The sequence below is a fragment of the Lepeophtheirus salmonis genome, chromosome 11 (genome assembly GCF_016086655.4).
Source record: "Lepeophtheirus salmonis chromosome 11, UVic_Lsal_1.4, whole genome shotgun sequence".
NCBI classification, from domain to species: domain Eukaryota; kingdom Metazoa; phylum Arthropoda; class Copepoda; order Siphonostomatoida; family Caligidae; genus Lepeophtheirus; species Lepeophtheirus salmonis.
Window position 1 is genome coordinate 305,702 of NC_052141.2, and position 24,884 is coordinate 330,585.

The window sequence follows — 24,884 nt, forward strand, 5'->3', positions numbered from 1 at the left end:
AATGTTTACACATGTGGTCTGTTAACATTTACACAGTCTTGAATAAAAATCCAGAATAGGACAAAAATCCCATTATATATTTGACATATTTAATTCAATTATAGCATTATCATTCAAGTCACTGGACTAAGTTTAGATGCTCAATAAATGCATATATAGTTTCAAACCTTTATTTGATTTAAGAGACTTATATTGACCCCAATATAATCCCTTTCAAATAAAATATATCAATTTCTCAGTCTTTTATTGTGACGATCAATTTTTGCTGATTTAAGAGTGGGATTTGCGATACACTCAAATTTGTTGATATAAATTGAATATAGTTTGTTGTTGAAGATGTAATCCATCTTCAATTTCGATAAAAATCATTTTAGCTTAATTAAGTAATGACAAACTTCATTTCTAAATTTTTTTAATGCGTTTAACTTTTTTTTTGTACATAAGGTACAAGTATAATAAAAAGACGACTTCATTAATTTATAAGTCATTTAGGGGAACGTCAATCATTGGGCTATACTTAAGAATAGTTCTACATGGGTAACTTATATTTTATTACTAATAATAAAGACTCTAAATTTTACATTTAATTTGCCCATCTATCTTTTTGGTTGCAACAAATATATGGAGTTGACATATGCGTCCATTCAACACAAAAGCAGGCTAGAATGATTTCTTTCGAAATTGAATTTGTATTCTTTAGCAAATAATAGTCAATTTCTATCATCTAATGTTCTCATTATATGGAAGAGGCAAAAATGACCCTTAAAAACGCACAAATTGATCGATACAATCAAAGACTGAGTAATTGTTTGATGTATTTGAAAAACCGTATCAGGGCCAATATAAATTAAATAAAGGTTCTAAACTGTAGATACAATTCTTGTGTATCTTAACTCACCCCAGTCATTTGAATAATAAGCATGTAATTGACTTAAACATGTCCATTAAACATTGGAATTATAAAAAATAAATAGGGTTTTTCCTCTTTTCTTGATTTGTTTTTATGTTGAGTCACAACAAGTATATTGAATTGACTTTATATCTATTAAAACAAGCAATGCTTTACAAAGTATTTAACTACTACCCTTTGAGCAACTTTTGTTCCTATCATTTCCACAATTATCACGCTATCCCACAATTACTTTTAAGGAGCTATGATATGTTCTATTATAATTTGTATATATATACATATTTGAGTATTAAATGTTAAAATAAATACTGGGGAAAGATTTACTCCGATGCGGATCTTCAATTATACTCTGAGTCCAACAGGGAGTTACAATTATACTCTCGTTCTTTGATGAGGGCATGCGGCTATTCAATCCGGTTTCGTATATATCAGGGATAGCTTATAATATGTAGTAGAAAATGAATTTCACTTCTCAGGAATGAAAATATAATCCTAAGAGCTTAGGAAAGGAAAATTTATTCTTCAGTTTACCAACTTAAAAAAAATCAAGGTGCTAGCTAAAAAGTACAAATGATTTTCATCACTAATGATGTGGATTCTCAACCTTTAGTAAGTGAAGGCACACTTGTGATTGTTAAAACATTTCCGACGCACACCGTCCCAAATAAATGAGTAAAAAATCTAACATTTTTATACTAGTGTTGTGTAGGTCCTTATTTATTCGATCCAGTACAGTATGAGGATCGGTCCTATCAGTCCTGAGCGACTGGTACTTAAGACCGTCGGCCCTTAGTCCTCTTAGTACAAAAACTGATTACAAACAAAGTTGAGTGACGTCATCAAGGACCGAACTTTATAGGTCTTTAGGACTGATATTCAGGACTGAACTGAACTGGACCGCGACTGAATCGGACGGGACGTCAGTTTTTAATCAGGACTGACATAAAACTAGTTTATACAACAAATAATAAACTAGGCTGTAGATATTTTTTGTCTCACATTTTTTTCATCTATGGTTATAACCAATATTAGAGCGCCCATGTTCCCCCGTATCTCAGCCTCCTTAGAAAGACTTTGGTTCAGCAAAAGCTGGCATCTAACCTCCTTAGGGTTATACCCTTTCATTTTGCTAATTAATAATACAAAATACTCTAGTAGCACTGATTGAGAACCCCTTTGTAGAGGGTTCTATTCAAGCATTTATTATGAACCACTTAATTAAAGTGGATGGGATGGCAATCTCACAATACAGGCTTTGTTATCATAGAAAAAAACTCATTATTAGAACACTTACTACATATATATATTAAAAATCTCTAGGGACAGTTTCATGTATAACAATAGCCACTGGGGCGTCCTCTATTTAATCAAAACCCTACATGATATCAAATTTCAAAAACTTAAAGGAAGTCAGAATTTCTATCAAAATGTAATTCAAATGACTCTTTAATTTGAACCTATGGATTTTTCATATTTGGTAATGTTTTTAGTTATAATTATCATTTTAATATCCTATTGAGTTTATCGTCGATAGATGCGCCGTGCATCTGCAGACAAGTCGTGCCGGACGTGAAACAGTACCTATAGGTATATTATTTATATAAATATTATAATTATAACATACATATATACAACGTGTAACCAAATTAGGGAAAAAATAAAATAAACAATATGCAAAAATGCAAAAAAAAAAAAAAAAAAAAGATATCATCTGTTGATATTTGAGTAACAACATGTTCAATAAATATATTATGTATCTATGTTATGTATAAACAGCTAACAAAGTTAATGAATACAACATGGATATACATAATTACACAAAGAGTCATCAGTTATTTCAAATATGCGGTTGTTTATGTAGATATACAGTGTGCGTTAGCAAATCGTACCGTTTTCGACAGTGAGCCTGATCTAAAAAGCAATTTCACCAAGAACAATATGAATCGAGTATTTTTCTAATTATAATTATACCTTATAATATCAACAATTATTTATTAAAATGTACTCCTTCTGCGGCCACCATGGCCAGTCCAATGAAATTTTGAAGGCCTTGCACACCTTCATGACGTAGTTATTGTACATATCAGCCCATTCCTTCTCGCCAGAGGTTTTCAGGGAATCAGCATTGCAGTGAGGAGTTTGAAGGCACTCCACGAGACCCTATATTCCAGTGGCGAGCAGTCCGGTAATGAGGGGGGGGGAGGCCAAGTTTGTAGGACAGAAATAGGTGAGGTCTTTCTTGCATCTAGCTTTACTTGTTATAGCATTATTACTATGTGCTGGTCTTGTTTCTAAAAGTAATCTCCTTCGGGGTTGTTGGCATCAAACCAGGGCTTTGCAACCTCTTCATCACCTCATGGTACTCCTTGTCCCCCACCCTGAGCCCCTTGTAGTCAATGAGTCTTTAGTGACAATCTTGTTGTGTCCAGCAATACCTGTCTTTCCGGCGAGGCTAACACCTCTGTTAATAAGCTTCTGACCTTAGGGACAAGTTCAACAACAGAGTAATTCACAATATCTTGGACAAGTTTGGAGGCCAGAAATTGTATAGGTTTGACTTATATCAACCTTTAATTGTTAAGGGTAGGTTCGGAGTTTTTAGCCAACAGTAATCCCCTTAAGGGTAAGGCCTTGCACATATTGATGACTTAGTTCTTGGACTTATCCACTCATTCCTTTTCAACTGATCCCTTCAGGACATCAACATTGTGGTAGGGGACTTAAGAAGCCTTGCTCTCCACAAATCCCCATAATCCATTGGCGAGCAGTCCGGTAAATGAAGAGCGTCACAAGTTTGGAGGCATAAAAATCGTTGAAGTTTTTCTTGGACCAAGCTTCAGCTATTATGGCCAGGTGCTGAGTCTTGTTGCCAACAGTAATACCCTTCAAGATAATTGGCATCCAGCCAGGGCTTCGCAACCTCTTTCATCACCTCTTGGTACTCCTAGTTCTTCAATTTTAAAGGCCACATCGGTTCAGAAGTCTTCAAGGAACAATCTTATTGTATTCTCTACTTCCTATATTCTTGGAGAGGCTCTCTCCGCTGTTAATAAGCCCTCCTGACCTTACGGAAAAGCTCAGCAGAGCAGTTCATAATGTCCAAAACCAATCATACAGCGTATGAAAGCTGAAAATTTTGAAATAATTTCTTCTTAATAATTCAACACCAATTGCAATTGCAAGTAATAATGGCTCTATGGAGCTCTAATTGGCGCTTTAAATTAACTTAGGCACACTGTGAACTCATATTATGTTAAGGAGATGGAGACGTTATAATTTATTAAAAAAAAAAAAAAGCGGAAACGGACTTGGGTTTCATTATTAAAAAAAACTTTATCAAGTTCTTTCACTTTTCTCTTCTTTTTGAGAGACCAGAGGGAATAATAATAGTATGTAAAAAGTTTTATTTGTTTGTTTCCTTCAACTTATTTGCAGTCATTGGTTTTTATTACACATTGTCGATCAAAACCCCTTTGATCAAAAAGAAGGGTATAATTATTTAGTAAGTCTAAGTATATTTATTACAGACTTGGCATTTACATACAAAAACTATGTAAAGACAATTTGTTTTAGCAAAATACTTCGTGAATGAATAATTAATATGCCAAAATATGTTAAGAAACGTGCCAAAATATTTTATAGTTTTACATGTACAGCATTTGACGGCACTAGGTAATTTTGCCTTAAAGCCATTTTGCCTCAAGGATACTTCCCCTGAATCTATAAATAAATGATATTTATACGTCGTTATAGTCATATTTTGTTAAAATTGATGATCCCTTTGATTTTTTTTTATGAAAATATGTTCGAATATTAATATAAAAGGCATTAAATGGTTGTTTTCTGTTGGAAAAATGATGGAATCATGCCTCAAAATTTCAATGCATACACCAACAAAATCTAACTATGTAATGAATTAGGCAATACAGTTAGTTTAATAAAAAAACAAATATGAGTAAACACGGCAACGATCCGAAACGAATAATTGCTTATCACTTCTCCGTTAGTAATTATCATTAGACATGATGGATTATTCGTACTAGAAAAGACTCATTTATTGACGAACTAGCATAATATGAGGCAAAAGTATAATTTCATGTTTGTTTTTTCCAACTTAAAAAAAACATTTAATAGTAAATATTGTATATTTGGAAACCCAAAATTAACAATAACGACGCATCATAAACTTCGTTTATATCCTTGAGGTAAAATGATTTAAAGCAAAAGGTTCTTAGTCAAAATAGTCTAAGGCAAAATTACTGGGACCGTATTTCACAACTTTTATTATTTAAATGATCCTTTAATTGGTCAGACTGATTAAGTATGTGTCAACATTATAATTGATAGTGTTGTATCTGTCTTTATTTACTTGGTTCAGTCCAGGCTTCTTGTTGTCCACTATTCACCAATGCTGGGAAAAAAATTAAACATTTAATTAGCATTGGCGAATAGGAGACAACAAGACATCATCAAATCAACGCCATGGCGCACATATCTTTGATGGCGCACCAGAAGCTCTATGAGCTCGGATGGGAAGTTCTTATGTATCCACATTTAACACTAATTCTAAATACTTTTATTCGTTTGTATTTGAGACTGAGAGTAACAGGCGGCCTAGGATACAGGAGCCAATAACGAAGTACATTCTAACGAACTTTCAATCTTAGTCACGGGATAATATTTATACGTATTCAATGTTGGATCCCCAGCTTCAAATGGTCGAGTTGTTCATTGTAGAGGGCATAATTGAGATAAAAACAAAATTGCTCGAACTTTTATTGTACAAAACGAACGTAAAGAGTATCCGCCCCGTATATTGTATTGCAAATTTTCTTAGTCGCTTTTGACTCGTTTTTTGCTTTCAGGTAGTAAAAATGTAAAATATGACGAATTTCTTCCTTTGAAACCTCCATACTCGACGCAGGATAATTCACGACTCATCAAGCGCAATACTGTACAGAATTCTTTTGTAGTATACACGTACACCTTTACAACACTGGATCGTATGATCCGATGTGACCAATAATGAACAAGATATAGTCAGTTAAAAAAGGGGCGGGAAATACGAAATTACTTTTTCGCCAACGTAATATATGTGGCGATTACATAAAAGCAAGCTGGAATACTTTTTTTTAATATTGCGACAGTATTAAAAACGTATCCGTTGATATAGGTACTATAATTCATATGAATTCAAAAAAATGATAAAGTCCTTAAAAGCCACAGTTTTTGAGGTTAGCTGAACTTGATAAAAATCGGTTATTTGGTAAGACTGATCATAAAAGATACTAAGACGTCGTGACGTGAAAATTATTTTTAAAGAATAGTGTAAAAGTATTCACGTTGCGGAAATAACGAAAAGAAGAAAGGGATTAGCTGGTTAAGAGCAAGCCTTAGCAACTGAAATTGATTATATTGATGATAGCAAAATTTGATTGAAAGTTCAAATACTGCACCATCAAATTGACAGAACATGTATATAATATGTTCATGTAAAAATATAAACAAATATCAATCATGTTAATAACTTGTTGGACAGCTTTTCAGGGGTTTAATATTGTATTTGACTCTTTAAAAAATCCTCTACGGTTTTTCATTAAAGTAAAAAACTTATAATGCGTTTTCTTTGTTTCATGTAAAAATCCCAGCTTGCTTTTATGTTATCGCCACACATATATAATCACATATCCAATCTATTTCTGAGCCCAATTATCGTAGTTCAAATATGGAGACATTATAAGTCTATAGTCACATACAATATTTGCAAAAAATATAAAATGAATCGTATTTGTTGAACATAAATTATGACGAAATGTTTTTTATTTTTTGTTATCTCCACACAATACATCATAAATTAACTCCGATGAGTAAATAAAAATAATAAAAGCAACAAATTCATTGTTGGAATTATAACTTGTAGCAAACTCCCCCCTCTGCGTCCAATATGCCTCTAATGCAGTGCTTAATATAACAACTATATCTTTGCTTCAACTAAATATTTTCAAAAATTATCTTTATGATAATTTAAAAAATAAATAATATTCCCTTTTATTTAACAACATGAGGGGGTTATTTTTGACCAACAAGGCTCATTAAGCAGTATTTATGTGTTTATGTTATCAAATATAGCAAGGGTATCAAATTAACCGACTTTTATTAATTTTGAGTGTTCCTTATTTGATACAAAAAATATATATATACATATTAATCTTGGAATTCGGAGTGAAAATCCTAGACCAGTCTGATACTGTTATGACTTTTATTGGACTAAACTAATTCCGTCCTTTAAAAAGGTTCTGCCTAGACTGATCTCAATTAAAATTTGGTCAAGGCAGATTCTCTAGATAAATTGTTGATGAAGTTCCATAAAATAGTTATATATCCTTGAAGAATAAACTTTATTAGTCTCGTACAATCCAAGACAAATAGCAGAGTTTAGCACTGAATTTAAGATATTTTCCCTGTAAAAATGTACTATCTGGTAAATGCATTTTAGAAATATGTTATTTATAATAGGCATAAATATTTAAGGAAACTACAATCTCGTAGATTCAATTTTCATGAAGATACAGTGTGCGATCTCTATTTAACAACCAACACGACTTGAAAAAAAAAAAAAATGGATTTTCTCCTTTACTAATCATCCTATTTCAATAAAAACCAATGCCAAATCAAACCTGAACCAAAAATATCATTCAATATAATAACATTTTGGTGTCAATAACAGCCTCCACTCGACCTCAGAAACGGGGGCAGGTCTTAATGACAGTCTTATTAGGTAGCTTAGATTTTGTGTTGCAGGAGGATCTATTGGTGGGCCGCTCATTACGTCACACAAAGATATCAATGGGGTGGACGTGCGGTGAGCTTGGAGGACAAACACTGGGTCCAACAAAATAATAATAATAAAATAAAAAATTCTTTTCTGTAAAAAGTTGAGCTCATTGGATCTGGTATGATTTGTATGGCAAATCATCTGCCACACACTACTGCCTTTTAAAACAGTTTAGATCCCTGGCAATGGCCCTCATCGATTGATTAAATTATTTTTGTTTTTACAAATTCGCAATGAAATTCTGATCCCCCCCTGGCAGTCTGATCTCATCTTTTGATCAACAGGCTTTGCTGTTGATTCATGATCATCTCCAGAATCTTCCAGTTCCTTCTTGACTCTTCAGACAATATCCTTGACCAGGGCTATAGAAGTTTTCAATATTAACATTGTCTCGTTCGGCGCGATTGCAGCAAACACTTTTCCACGGTTAATTCATGTCATTTTTTTTTAAACTGACGCCGTACAGTTTTGGCTATCCGCCGAAATACCAAACAACGTCCAACCTGCGCATGCGCTAAAAGTGTGTTGCTAAACAACGGCCACACGCTGTATATTCGACCAAATATTGACAGTTAATATCTCACTTGAACCTTTTGTCCAGAGGATCAACGATGTTTGAAAGAGAAGAGAGGGACTCATACAAAGTTTGAGAAGCGCTACATCTGTAGTGTTCTAAATAACAACGCCTTTTTATGTACTATACCAATAACCATTTGATCTTCATAGATGATTAGAAGCAGGTACTATGTACCTATTGGCTGTAGGAATGTACCTAATACATATAGTAATTATTAATGAACTCACGCCTAATTAGCGATACTAATTTATGGGTCATAATCAGATATTTATACGTAGGTATGTATGAAAGATACAACAAAATTAATTCGACACCTTCAAGTACATACGCTAATTGCTGGGTAAATATAGTATTGAATAAGAATGAAGAAACAAGGAGGATAAATGTATGTAGTATTAGGAGGTGTTAAGATAAGTCATTTATAGGGTGACATAGGAAATAAATACCTCTAGGTGTGATCGTAGAAATAGAAATCTGCAATTTACTTAGTTTGTAGTATCTATATGATGCACTATGAATAAAAAATGAGGACATAAAGTTGAAGGAATGTTGTCAAGAGGGCAACATACCAATGATGATATAATATAATATACATATACTATCTAATTTAGAACAACGTATGAGGAATGTATAAAATATGTGACCAGTCATCACAAAAGTGAGTGCGGATTACATTTGTATTCTTATACGTATATTCGTGCATTTTCATCAACAAGGATGATTCTTATTCACCCTTTGGGTGTGTGGCAAATTGTACTCTTTAAGTATCCAAAATGAATCTGTGCCATAAGGAAATTATGAGACAGATTCTATTTAAAAGGGCCAATATCGGGGACAATATAAGTCTTTTAAGTCAAATAAAGATTCTAAACTGTAGTTCAAGTTCTTGGGTATCTTGAGTCATCCCAGTATTTTGAATAAAAACCATATAACTGACTCAAATATGTCCACTCCCGGTATGGTTATATAAAGTAAAATAATATGTTGTGATTTTATCCTATTCTTGATTAATGTTCAATATTGTTTTTATGTTGTCATTTGTTTAAAATACCAGATTGCCTGTGGTTATACTCCTTTTATAGTGGTTATTTTACCGATTTGACTCATCTAAGTAGACATTCTGAAATGAGCGACAATTAAAATACATTTCTAATTTCGAAAAATACCCCCAAGTATTTGTGTATGATAACCGTGGGAGCTCGAAACAGATTAAAAACCACCGCCTCCACTTCTAAGAGCCCCCTATGCTCTAGGTTAACGGGCTGTAAACTATAAACTCATCTGTAGATGGGACAGATTGGTAAATTGATAACTGTATATACAGGGTGTGCAGTCTATCTGAGCTACGAAAAAGATTTTTTTTCAAACGCAATTTTCTCTCTAACAAGGTATCAGATTGAAAAAAAAAAAAATCAAACTCTTAAAGCTTGGTGGATTCTGATTTACTTTATTCAATATAATCACCTCCAGCCGCAATTACAGTCTTTATACGGGGTCGAAAGCGACCTTCATTACTTGGTCCCTTGGCAAATTCTGGAATTCCTTCTTGATCCGACTGATAAGTTCGTCTTTGATGTGGCAGGAGATTCGGTTGGTTTGTCATTTGATCCCCCTCTATAAAAAAATCCATAGGATTCAGATTCGCTGAGTTTGGAGACCGAAAGTCCGGCGAGATAAATTGTGTTGGAGCCATTTGATACTTTTTTTTCAAGGTGTAACAGGGAACTGAGTCCTGCTGCCACATATAAGGCCTCTCATACCTTGCAAATGAAGGTCTAGATGAGTCCCAGAGATTTAGCAATTGTTACTTTGTCGCTCCTGGTGAGGATTCCACGGAAGGCTCAGTGCTTTTTCCAAATATTTAGTACAACGAATTCTTCAGTTGATTCCATTTTTCCCCAACTGGTGCCGGTTTGAACAAGCTATATACCAAAAAATAATAATCTACCTCTGTTTGCCCAAGAGAGATCGCCAAATATATTTTGCGTACCCTGTATTGTACTATTGGTGGCAATTTTTCTGAGGCAGTTTTCTGGTAATAATATTCCGAAGGACGATAATTCTACAAGAAATCTCCCGAGAACCATGATATAGGTATTTATTTGTATGAAGTACCTAATTTGGAATAAGGTATGAGGAATTTATGTATAAAATACCTAGGATTGATTACTAATTCATCACCCCTTAGCGATATTATTGTGAGACTATTCCATTCAAGAAATACAATAACTCAAAACAATAAAACCACAGCATATTTATATGAGTACATACGTACATGATAACATACTCATTAGATACGTGACTTCAAACCGTAATTGAGATTACATAAGGATTAAAATTTACTCATAACTTTTGTCTCTATTTCTATACACATGAACAATTCAAATCCCCCTCCCCACCCTTCTTTTCATCTCTCAAATCCTATTCGTCAAATGTCAAGCATCACATACCTACATACATAATAAAACCAACTCATTAAATACAATACAAACCTACCAAAAAGGTTACATATCCAAATATATTTGTTGTAAATTATATATATATCTTTTTAAATTTTAAAATGATGGATTTTGCAAATATAGTTATTGTTGGCTACAAATACATTCATACAAATTAGTGTTGAACTCGGTCCAAGACCGAATTTTTCCTTTCGGCTTGAACTTAGTGATTTTTTCTAGACCGTTTTAGACCGGTCCAAATAGCCATATCAGACCGTATACCGAAATTTAATCGTTTTCAAATCGTGGACCGACTTTTTGCCCTTAATAGAATATCAGGGACGTCCACAGGGTGTGGGTTGGAGGGACTGTACCCCCCCCCGACCCATTAAAGAATTATTGCTTTTTACTTGTAATTTTTTGTCATTCGGACAAATTAAGCAGCTGAGCAAAAAAATTGATATTTAAAATAAAAAAAAATTTTGTTACTAGCCAAGGATTTAAAAAAAAAAAAATTAATATTCCTCTGAATTTTTGGAATATTTTTTGTGAATAGCTTTGGATTTAAAAAAAAAAAAAAAAAAAAACGGTAAACACAGCCCCCCTCCCAAAAAAACAATTAAAACAAAAAACACACATAATTCTGCAAATGCCCCTGAATATAGAGCAATTAATTTCCACAATTTTGAAATGCGTCTTATGTCATCAACAATTCATCTGGGCATAATGTCTACTGAGAAAGATTTTTTTGTCAGACGGATCCAGGGCGATTTTTTCTTTGAGACCTGTCCAAAGCAAACTTAAACTTATTGTAGGTCGATGTTCACCATTTTGAAAAACACAAAACGTCATTAACATTTCATCCATAGAATCAGCCTTGACGGAATTTAATTGAGACTGATCAAGACTGAATTTTTCTCTAGGACGTATCAATACCGAATTTTTCTGTGAGGCCGGGTTGTGTATTAGTTGAGTACTATAAAAATCATAGCGGTCTCATACCGGTCTAAGATTTTCAGACCGAAGCCCAAAACTAATATGTACCTAGTGTGTACCTAACAATCATTTTCTTTGCAAAATCCGTCATTTGACAATTTAATTATAAAATATATAATTTTCAACTGATATATTTAAGTAGATATTAATAATTATTTTACAATTCAAATTGATATTTGCATTCGAACATTTAGATATTTATATTTGCTTCTCCGCATTTGTAGATAACACTAGTCAACAAAATGTCAACTAACTTTGGATTGAGAGGGTGTGTTCCTGATTGGTTTTATTCCGAGAAATATGACCTTTATTAGACAAAATTCCTGGTTTTGTGACCTGCAGATTGCTTTTTTGAAAAATATATTTTTCAAACATCTACATGAAATTGCCCTAGAAAAAATATTGCATACAATTATACAACAAATCTAGTGATTCATCTTCCAAGATGCCCCTTTACAGATAGAAATGACCCATTTGAGGATCTGGAGAAAGGTTTTATATCTCCAGAACAACAGTTAAACATTGATAGCGGCCTCGAAGCTTCCATTGTCAAAAAGTATTTATAAATTTGGAGGGGTCCTTTATGGTTCTTGAATCGGAGTGGTGGTTTTTAACCTGTCTCAAGGCCCAAGTTTATACTGCACAATCTGTTGACCTGGAGCGATTCTATATGGGCTTCTTTAAAGTGACAGCCATTGTTTTTAACCTGTCTTTAGGCCCATGGTTATCCGACACAAATCCCGTCTGAATGGCGTGTAATTTGGGGAATTAGGTGGGTTATTTTATTATCGTCTATCAGAAATGGAACTGAACCATTTCAGATAGTTTTCTCAAAAACCGGTAAAATAAAGATAGAGCCTGTAAAAAGGTATGAGGAAATTGGGTGGTTTTTTCATGTCTTAAGATCACACATGTATTACAGAAGTTCATTTGTCTGGGTGTGCAATTTGGGATATTAGGAGGGTTATTTTATTGCTGCCCCTTGCCCATTGTAGTTAATTTGGTATTTTATGCATATGATGTCCTCAGCATAAAATAAATCTTGAACAAAAAACAAGAAAAATATTAAATCCCTATTTATTTATTTACTTCAATTAGACATACAACCCAATATTTACGAGGCCTATTTGAGTCAATTATATGCCTCTTCTTCAAATTACTGGGATGAGTTAAAATACCCAAGAGTTGTAGCTGTAGTTTAGAACCTTTATTTGATTTATGAGACCCAATTTGGCTCTTTCAAATATATGTGAAGGATTGGTAAATGAATCACTATAAATGTAGTATAATTGCGGGCAATTTCCTGATGACATTTCTCCTGAGAGCAATTTTCCTGTGGGTAATCCACCGCTCACGTTTACAATACATAGAAAGGGTAGCTGTATCAAAACGAAAGCTCTTATTTGTTTGGCTTCATCCTTCCTACATCATAGATAAATAAATTATGTACAATAAACAAAATTACCATAAATGGAATGATTACCATACAAAGTGAGAGAGAGAAAGGGCGGGACTAACTTCATAAAATGTATGAACGTGTATTTATTATGACTACAACAATAAACTAAAATGGTTGAAAATCCTTAGTGTAATTTAAAATACACGAACAAAAAATATTGCGGAGGTTTCATTATTTATATCTTGTGCATCTTTAATTTGTCTTCTTTTATAAAGGATGTATGTTTACAACAATGCACAAAAATATAAATGATAGTCGTCATTTAATACTTTTATATAAATACAAATTTATAATGAAATATATCATAGCTCCTTAAAAGTAATCGCCGAATAGCATGATATCTGATTGGAACAAAAGTCCCTCAAAAGCTAAATACACAAATATTAAAACATCGTTTGTCTTAATAGATACCGGCATTCTCCGGAGTAATTAGGCGTTGACGAACTCGTAACTACTCAAACCAATACTACTTGTAGCCATTCATATGACGTGGTTTCTCCTCAAAAATGGAAGATATGAGTTTGAGGGGGAAAAAATAATGTCTTAGGATCAAATGAGTACTTAAGTCTTAAGAGTGCTCACAAATAAAAACAAAGAAAATTCATTTGAACACTCCAGCGTTTTTATTTTATTCAAATGAGACCAATAACAGAAACAGTGCTCTTGTAAAACAGGGTATTAATATACCACTACACTCATAATATTTCTTGTAGAAAAAATATTTATATGATATACATCAGGGTGCACTATATACAGTGCACCCTGTATACCTGTTGGATATTGTGTACATACGACTGCATTATTTCATTAATACGACAACATTGCTATTTCTTAGATTAAAATATATTTATGACATAAATCACGGAGTACAGTGCACTGCCAATTATATACTTTGCATTCAAGATTCTGGGATGATTTTAATTATCTAAGAATATTATGTTCTAGTCTATACCCTTTATTTGATTTAAATGACTTGTATTGCCCTATAGCCCTTTCAAAATCAAATAAGTCAAGATATCATTATTTTATTGTGATGTTCATTTTTGGTTATTATTTTATGTGTAATTTGCAACTCACTCAAATGGTTCATAAAAATAATTTATTGATAGAAATTGACAATAAACGTATTCCAAGCTCAATTTGTACGAACATCATTCTAGCTCGCTTTTGTGTTGAACGGCTATTTCACAATTCATGGATTAATTATCTAGCTAGAGAGAGATATTTCATATTTAATTTCTCATTTTTTAATGTGACGATCCATTGACTACTACTTTATGTGCTTTTGGGCCACAGAAAGGGTTAATAAGAATAATTTGTTCATAGAAATGGATGAATATTCCTCGTTGGAGAATATAAAAGTAATCCGAACTCAATTTTGTGTAAAATCATTGCAGCGTCGTTTTGTGTTGCCAAGCAATACAAAAATCGATACAGCTCAATATTTCACAGACATTTTTGAGTCAATTAATGGCCGATTACTCAAATTAATGTAATGAATTTAGATACCTAAAGGTTTTAGTTGTAGTTTAGGACCTTTATTTGATTTAAGAGACAAATATTGGCTCTGATAATGCTTTTTTTGTTGTTTTTTTCAAATAAAAACATTGGATTTCTCATTCTTTGATTGTGACGTTCAATTATGACTACTTTAAGAGTGCCATTTGCGACACACCCATTAGCTTAATGAGAATAATGATAATTGGTTAAGGAATACAATTCATTAATGCAATCCAGGCTGAATTCTTTGTTTGACAACAAAGAATTTTATCTTGTTTTTATGTTGACAGCCCACAAATGCCAACTGACCATCTCATGCTTTTACATGCCAGGGGTAGAGAAAAGGACCCACCGCTTACCATATACATACTTGTCAGTAATATTTTTATTTATTATCTATCTACCTATGAATATAATAAAAATCCTGTATACATAAAGTTTTCTTTCAAAGTTTTGAGTAAAAAAAGAAGAATTTTCTCTTTAGTGGATATAAATAAATAAATAAAAACACTCCAAGTTATCTTATGCTTTTCTTAAACGACCATCTGTAGACCACACATTTTTTAAAAAGATATATTATACTTAATGTAGTTTTAGCAGTTTAGGTATATATGGGTTGTTTTTTTAATATCGTATGTTATATCTACATAATCATATCATAGTTGTGGGTATATAAATATTTATTTAAAGAAATCTTGATTTATTGGCTCAGGATTTTATATATAATTATTATATAATACATAATAAAATATGTAATATACAAAAGGGGTAGATGTATTAGTGTTGGTCCCCGGTCTGAAAATCATAGTCCGTCATCATTTTTGTTAGACCGAACTGATTCTATTTAATTTCGTTCGGTCTGTACCGGCCTTGTAGTGATATTCAGTACTAATCCATCACACAAGCGTACACCTTTATATAAATTTGGCTTACCACTAGGGATGGGCATTTGGTAGAGTGTGAGAGCAGGATCGATACTTATAGTATTACTGAATTAAGAACGTTTATTACGTCAGCTGCCTGTTTTATGATTTTGAAGGGAGAAAATGTATTTTCTTTTACAGAGAGTAGAGTCTTTCACATTTGTAATAGTATTAGTGCAGGTTTGTGGTGTCTGAACCCTAAAGACCAAGCGGTCCCCCCAATAGTTATAACAATAAAAAAAATGTAGGACCGAACTGATTTGATACAACCAGTCTCGTAGTGACATTCGGTACTAATCAATTACACAAATGTAAAGCTTATATAAATGTTGCTTACTACTAGGCATGGGGATTTTGTAGAGATGGAGTAAAAAGCGAGAGGAAAGCTTATGGAATTATTATATGATTTTGATGGGAGAAAATGTATGATTGCTCTTTCTAGTAGAGCTTTTATCATTTATAATAGAGGGAAAAAATTGATGAATAATATTTCAATATATATATGTTATTTTATTATGCATCCGAGACCAAAAAGTAAGTGGATAATTCATCATTTTGAATTAGAGATGTTAACAACACGAGTATCTATTAAAGCCTGAAATTTTGAAGAATGTTTTACAGGAAAACAGATTAGCTTTCATGATATTTCTTTAGATTAGCTAATAGCAGTTGTGAATATCAATATCAAATATAAATTCCTCCCCAAAAAAAAAAAAAAAAAAAAAAAAAAAATCGATCTCGAACCCAGTCTCAACACTAATCTTTATTAAGTTTGATTTTTTTGTTTCTTTGTTTTTATCACACTCAAAAAATCTTGGTAGGTATATGTACTTAATTAGTTTGTGAAGTATTGAACGTAGTACTACATACATACATGTAATTTAATCTTAATTAAGCTCTTTTTTAATTAATTAATTGTGATATTTTTCTCATTCTTCATTTAACCGAAATGAGTTGTTTTTTTCCCCCAAAAAAAGGAATATATATAGCACTTTAATTACCCAAGACAGGAATAGAATGGGGGTTTAATGTAAATTGTAACATAATTACAATATATTATGTGGTAACTATTAGTGTTGAGACTTAGTTCAATACCAAAAGTGTTTTTCGGTTCGATCTCAAATGATTTTTTATAGACCCATTTCCAACGGTATTTCGGTCGTGACCGTAGACCAGGGGTGTCAAACTCATTTCTGATTGGGGGCTGAATGCAGATTAATATGATCTCATGTCAGTAAAATCCTTTCAAAAGTACATAAGACTAAATATAAGTCTTCTTTTTTGTCTATGGTATAGTCAGTAATACTAATAATTATTATTGGTGGAAACAAGAATAAATCATATATTAAAAATTTTATTAAATGAATTTCCTTTTAATTAATTAATTATGAACAACCATAGAACTCATAAAAAGTGTGTATCACTATAAGGTTTTGATGTCAAAATATTTTTGAATTGCAAATTAGGTAACTGGCTTTCACTCTTGTGTCATCATTTAATTTACATTTTGCTTTCTCAGTTCTCTCTCTCCGAATAGAAACAAAAAAAAAATGCATATTTGGAATTGTGCCCAACTTAATAAGAGCTATTTCAAATTAATCAATCAATGTTCAGGACATTGAGTATTGGAAAATAATGAGAAACATTCTTCAAATGGCAACAAAATACGTTACCAGTAATTTTGCTTTTTGGTAAATTTGCCTCTAGGAGATTTTGCCGACTCACATATTCACCGTCTTTTTATATTTTTATATCAGGTTAAGTAAAGAGTTCTTAGCGTTTTTACTAGATGTATTTAGTGAGTTATATTCACAATTAATACATTGAATCCAAAATAGTTTAAGTATTACTTAAAGGTTAAGTGTGCACTTTAAAAAAAGTCAATTTACAGTTTTGTGTTTGGCAAAGCCAGTTGTGTGCTAATGCGTTCAAAAATGGGAGTAAAAAACAGAAAATTCAATACATTCTTCAGAATAACTACGACCTAGGTCAAAAGGCAGAGCAGGCAGACAAATTTTTGTCCTTTTTAATGACCCAATACAGTATCGAATGCAACTGCAAAGTGGTGGTTCCAGCCTTTCCGTTCTGGTAATATGGACGTCGAAAATGTCAATTATATAATAGAAATCGTTTAGTTGGACCAGCATGTGAACACTTATTACATTGCTCAGGAACTGAAGATTAGCTAGAAAACCGTTTGGAACCATCTAAATCGGATGATTTCAACTATGTTGATTTTATTGTTAAAATAAAGGGGAAAAACGCTCAGAAATTTTTACTTTATCTATTATTATTCGTTCGAATTTTACTCGTGTATCTCGATCAGATTAATTATATAGCTGGGAAAAGAAGGAAAAAGGAAAATAGTGATGAAACTATTAATACAACAGTCAAGTTTGAACCGATAGTATAATAAAAAAATAAAAAAGGTGGCGAATATGTCATGCGGCAAAATTACCGACAGTGAATATATTCGAGGCAAAATTATCTGGTGCCAACAAAATACACTGCTCATTTCTGTGTTAGTGAGGTTACAACCTGATCTAGACCGAATCTGTATTTGAGACCGGTCCGAACTTATTTAAAGGACCAAATTAGTTTGTTCTTTCAAGGGGGAACCCCAACACTAGTAGCTATTATATTATCAAATAGTAGGGGGTAGTTTTATTTATAGTAGTACTTATTTATAAATATATAATATACAATTTAAAGCAATTACGTTGTCAGAAGGGGGGAGAGTCTCGTTTTACCCTTTTGATTTTCTATTTTGTGATTACATATATATATATTGTATAGTTATATATGTACCTATATATATAAGTAAGTTTCAAAGTTATTGAAGTTCCACACGCAAATCGTAAAGTACCTTTTAATCGGGAAAATGATAAATCATTTTCTAACTCTTTTTTTTTTGTATATGATAGGGATATATTTATGTACATAGAAGAAGGGGGAAAAGACCCGAAGAAGTACATCTTATTATCTATAGAATGCTTTCATTGAAGTCATAAATTGCTGAATAGTCATGTCTGTTCAATTGAGATCTACGTTACAATTTCAGCGAGTGTTTTCTTACTAACTTTCATTTGTAGCAGTTAGATGTTTGGGGAAGTTTTATTTTTTCAGCAATATTTTTATATAGTAAACAATACAAGATGAATGACGTCACTATTAAACATCATCACTCACCAGAGTGGTTTTTAAAATCAAATAGAATAAATCAAGCAGGATTAACTAAGGCATTTGGGGAAATTATGTTGCATAGAAAATTTTTTTATTTTTATAGTTTAATAAATATTTGTAATTTTTTTCCAAAAAATTATATATTTGAAATTTTTTGTGAATCAAGCATTTTGATGGATAGGACCTTGTGCAGAAGGATCCTTTTAAAAAAAGAGATGGCTATTCTCCAATTATTTTTGTTATCAAATGTTATATTAATGAGCCATTTCTGACTTTGTTCAAAACTGTATGTGCGAGAAAAGGCTTCAAGAGAATTGTGACGGATATTTTTGCACGTTCTACTTTATCACTCTGTTAGCTTCATTGAATAAATAAATATTCAGAATTCTTTAAGAACAAAATAAGCTATAGATAGTCCCTATGGTCTATAGCTACTCAAGGTTGACTATATGAAAATATCGCGCGGATACGACGCGGAAAAGAAGCTAGCCTTAATAATCACACTTGCTCAATTGAATGCATCCCATTTTTACAAAATAAAATCGACAAATGTGCAATAAATATTGATGTAATTTCATCAAATGGCTTTAATAATCAAATAAATACTGGGCATTCGCATTAAATACTACCTGATACCTATAATATACTGTGATTTGTGGATATAATCAATGTAATATGTACTTAAAATCCTAGGAAATGTCAAAATTTATACAGTTCTTTTTTTATTTTTTGATCAATTTGGGACGATAAAAGTAGGATAATTAGAGACGTAGCTTAATGGACAACGCGCTTGGAGAATTTATTCTCTAGAACTCAATCTGTGTAGGTTTGATACTCGGTCGTTACTAGAGAGGAAATATATTGAATATATTCAAAGACAATTCCTAGATCAGATAAAGTAATGTTAATACTATAATGTTTACTTATATTTAATTAGTCCAACCTCCATCGCACCAATTAAAGACACTTGTAAAAAAAAATCTTATTCTAAACATTCTAAGGATTAGTTTATTGACTACAAAATAAAAAATAGATTGTATAACGATGTAATAACATATTTTGAATACATTTTAAAGCTTAGTATATCATGCAACAAGGTAATAGAGGGCAAATGTTCAAGTCCTTTTATTTGTTGGTTCTATTTTGACATCCAAATGCTCACTATTTTCCTTCATATTAATATAAAAAAAGGGTTTTCTTTCATATAAAACTTGGTTATTATTCCCTCTTTCAAAATGGCGAACATTCAAAATACTGACGTGACATGAAAACCCTTTATACGTGTACCATACATTAACTCCTAACGCTTTATTCTTATTTTTCAGACTTGGTTTAAACACCATGACCTTACAAGTATCAAGTTCAGCCGTATATTCTGCTCAAGGAGTTGCTATTTCCGTTACAGGGATTGCTCAAGTAAGAAATCCATAACTTCTAATTATGTAATTATATATGTTAAAGAGATGCGACTATCAGCCGGAGCCGCAATGGGATTTTTAAAGCAACAAAGACCCGTAATTAAAACAGACATGTGGGAAGTGTATTATATTGCCTACTGGCGCAAATGACAGTTGGATTCATTGTTGCCAATTTCCGTTCTATATATTTACATACTTAATTCTTTAGTTTTTTTTTTGTTTTTTATTTGGTTTTGCTAGTATGTTGTATGTAGATAGAATGGTACATTTATTCTGTTGCTTTTCTAACCTATTTTGCCTCAAGGGTACGCAGTGGGAAAAGATGATTGCATGCATGAACCCTTTAAAAAACGAAAACTCTTATTTCATAATAAATAGCAAAGTTTTAATTATTGTTATTGCTATTAGTGCATAATATTCTATTGCACCGTAATATACGATCCACAGTCGTTTACCTTGATTCTCTCTCTCTCTCTCTCTGTTATTGTTGCAAATAACCCACTGCTCAACCTCCGCAACACATGATCATCTTCGTTGTTGTTGTAATACTTGTGTATTATTTTCATAGAATTTATCCATCCAAGAAGTTTGCTACTACTATATATGTATATATGTACATAGATTTATATTAAAATTAATATACAGGGTGTCCCTGTATATTGTGTGCAAATTTTACAGAGCTAAACATGATCAAGATTCTCAAAAAGTACAGGAATAATACAATGGAACATGATGTATCAAAACAATCAAAGCGAGCTGAATGGATTTAAAGGAAACATTGCTGATTGGATTCTTCATGCAAGGGTCACTTCCTTGACTCGTGCTTCTAAATTCCCACGTCAGAGCTCATAGGAATGATTTCAGTAGGAAGGAAAAAAAAACAAATCTAATAAATACTAAACTTTTTGGTGACGTGGCAAATATCTTAATAATTCAAGGGAAATCCCTTGACGGGAATTGGTGGCTGATGTGGTTTTGCTACAGTTTGGCAACATTCTACATATACAGCAACAAGTCGAATATAAAGAACTATACATGTTTGTTTTCCCCCCTTTAAATAAGCTGTGGAATCTTCATTCTACATACTATTTTATTACTGTGATCGATTCATGGCGGAGAGTATCATAGTAAATAGATTAGGCATAAGTCTCAAGACGTATGATTCGCTCATTTATTTTACAATAATAGGAGAAATGACTTCAAAGTGGAGGTGATAATATCAAAGACACTTACGATAATATATCCCTGTAGATCAAAAAAGATTATCTGAATGGAAAGTAATTATATTTTTTAAAATGGCCATCATCATGGCTTCTATCCTAGACATAAAGGTATCGCAGGTCTACTTCCCGTATTCATCCGATATGTCAGCCCATTCCTTCTTCACAGTAGGCTTTAGGGCATCCACATTCATATGGGAGGTGGGAAAGGCCTTATCAATTGGTAAAATATTTAAACCTTTCCAAAGTTTCATCCACGACTCCCTGGGACACACGGTACAATATATATACAATGTAAATACCTTACTCATCTTTGCTTTTTTAGAGGGGGGCTAGAGATGATGAGGAGATGAAAATTTGGCTATGAAATAACCTTGACAAAAACCATTTTGCAAAAAAAACAAACAAACAATAATATATAAATAATATTTTTTAGTAGGGATGGGACTCGATTCGTGAATAATCCATTTAGAGAAAATATATATATGTATAATTATATATGTTCATACAATACCAATAACCTGGGTAACTATAATATTTTAGTACAAATATGAACAGAGTGAATGTTCACAAAGACTTCTTATCAATTTATATGATGCTTTCTGGAACCATGTGTAGATTCGTATCATAATATTGTACGCATTCATGAGATGATGATATCTCATACTAAGTATAGTGAGTCATACTCACTGACTGAAAGGGGAAGTTAAATGATAGTAATTGATGTTATAATCCCTTACAAAAGGATCAATAGCTTGTAAATCCTAAGCATTTTTTAACGTGCGATTTTGTTTTTGTTGGCAACCTAAATAGTGCTTTATTTGTTTTTTTTTAATGCTGTTTTTGTTCATTCTTGAGTCGGGAATATACAAGTATCAAGTGTTATCCCGTGTGTGTGTGCTGGATGTGTTAGTGTTGGATTGGTCTAAAAAAGCTAAAAAGACTGTAATCCTGTCGGTCTGGTAATAATAAAATTTGTCTGTCCCAACACGGGTCCTTATTGGTTTTTTACGGAAACTAAAACTAATATTTGAATTTTTTTTCCAAAAATGTAATATTTCAAATTATTTTCAAAAAATATAATTTTTGTAATTTTATATGTAAAGCTGTGGATTTTGGAATCTTTTTACATAAAATTTAATGTTTGAATTTTTTTTCGGAGAATTTTTTTTTCGGAGAATTTAATTTTTTTGCGTAAAGATATATATTTTTTAAATTTTTTTTACAAAATATTTAATGTTTGAAATTTTTTCCTACAAAATTTAATATTTAAAATTATTTTCCAATAAAATTAATTTTGTAATTTTAATGTATTTTTTCAAAAAATTTAATTTTTTAAAAATATAATTTTATTTTTTTTCAAATTTAATTTTTTCCAAAAAATTTTACTTTTTCAAATTTTTTCCCAAAAATTTTATTTTTTTTTGGAAATTTTATGTGTGGAGCTGTGGATTTTGTAAATAAATTTTCAAAAATTAATTTTTTTGTGAATAGATGTGTATTTTGGAATTTTTTTCCAAAAAATTTAATGTTTTAATTTTTTTCTGAAAAATCAATTTTTGAGTAAAGATGTGGATTTCTTTTCCCAAAAAAAAAAAATCCGAAAACTCAGCTGCCTCCAAATATAATTCTGTGGACGCCACTGTGTAAAGAAATGTTAAAGAGAAAATAATTCGTTATTGAATCATCATTAATATAATATGTATCTTTATTTCCAGGTTTAATCAATTTGCAATTCTCTCTCTCTTTTTTTACCTTTCTTCATTTATTTTCTTTTGGCTGAAACGTCATTATAATCCCTTATGTAATACTATTAACACTTCTCCCTTTTCTTTTTTACAACAGTATAATTTTTATGAAGAAATTGCATGTGTTGAATATATATAGGAACAAGTCGTTAAGGCATATTAACTCTTTTTTTTCTTCACATTTGCACAAAGTAATTTTCGTTACATGTTGACTCCCCTTATTGGCATGAGTCTTATCTCAATTCATCATCTTTTTATTTTTTAGAAAATAACTTTATGATTTTTATTTATTAATCAGTTACTTAAAAGCATCAATACATTAACATGTACGATTTAGTGATGCGGAGGTTAACTTTTTTAGAGACTTCGAGTCTTTTGAATTATGTAGCAACAAATTGATCTAATTTGACTATTCTTATCTGGTCCCTAGTGCGTTTGCCTTTATGCTATTTTGTCTTAAAATATAAATAAATGAAGTATATACATCATTATTGTTCCTTTTTGGTAGAAATGGATGCCCATTTGAATTTTTAAAATCAAAATATGTAATATTTATTACTATAAAACACGTTGAACTTATCAATGAAATTATGCTCTTTCCTAGTATTCGGCTTGTTTGTCAATCCATGAGTCTTTTCTAACATGAATAATCCGTCATGTCCTATGATAATTAATAAGTGAATAGGTATAAGCAATTCTTCCATTTGAATCGTTGTCCCGTTTTTATTTTAATTTTAATTATGATACTAATTTTATTAACTATTTTGTCTCAAATTTGAACTCTTTACATAGTGAAATTTCGATAGTGTGTATTTATTGAAATGATGGGTATAATCCTATCATTATTAATTCATATTTTAAAGTGAAATATCCTTGAGGAAAAATGGATTTACGGCAAAATGCCCCGATGCAAAATAGTTTATAAGGCAAAAGTACCTAATGCTATCTTAACCAATATTGAAGGTAGAAGATGCAAATTGTGCTGTCATCATAAGTATCTTTTTGCATGCAAAATATATTAAATTCAGCGCTAAACTCTGTTATATGGTTTGGATAGTATAATAAAATTTACATTTCAAGGATATATAACTGTTGTATTGAACTAAGAGACAATTAGTGTTTTGTTGGGCCTTTTTAGGATCGCATGTTCAGTTCAGTTCCACTTGTCGTTCCTTAAATAAGGTAAAATCGATTCCTCCTGACTTCATTAATTATTCTGTTATATTACTCAGAAAAAATATAATATATTTTCGATTTATATTGTATTTTAATAATAGCATGAATAGTTTTTACAAGATATGTGCAATACTATTCATACATATCTCATATAGAATAAAATTGATTAGTAAAGAGGAGAGCCTTCTACATTTAAAATACCATCTAGGACCGGTCTTCTATTAAATGTAGGTCTACCAAAAAATCAATCTTGATCCGATCAATGTCATTTTTTTAGAAAATAATATTTTCTATCTTAGTAATCTGAATTAAGCTCTATGATTTGAATGTTGTGTTTGATTATTGGTCTAGAGAATAAATAACTATCCCGAACCGGGAAAAAAAATCCGTCTCGAGCCGAGTCTCAACACTAATATGTATAATGGCTTTATTATCATTTAATTACATACTTGGATGCAGGTAAAGAGAGGAGTATTTATATATATCTATATGTAAAAATAA

The 24,884-nt window shown here is 31.7% G+C and overlaps 2 protein-coding genes across 4 annotated transcripts in view; one reads left to right on the forward strand and one right to left on the reverse strand.

Annotated features, from left to right (window-relative positions):
- LOC121126080 (uncharacterized) overlaps positions 1-24,884 on the reverse strand; it is a 110,252-nt gene that overhangs the window by 35,245 nt on the left and 50,123 nt on the right. The gene's annotated exons all lie outside the window — the stretch shown is intronic.
- Positions 1-24,884, forward strand: part of Flo1 (flotillin-1) — a 117,638-nt gene that overhangs the window by 9,106 nt on the left and 83,648 nt on the right. For all 3 annotated transcript variants that reach the window (XR_005866811.2, XR_011782133.1, XM_040721377.2), the window contains exon 3: positions 20,147-20,237. Coding sequence is in view for 1 of the 3 variants with exons in the window: in XM_040721377.2 (XP_040577311.1) it covers positions 20,147-20,237 (91 nt within the window). In the remaining 2 variants the exon portion in view is untranslated. The remainder of the gene's footprint in view (positions 1-20,146; positions 20,238-24,884) is intronic.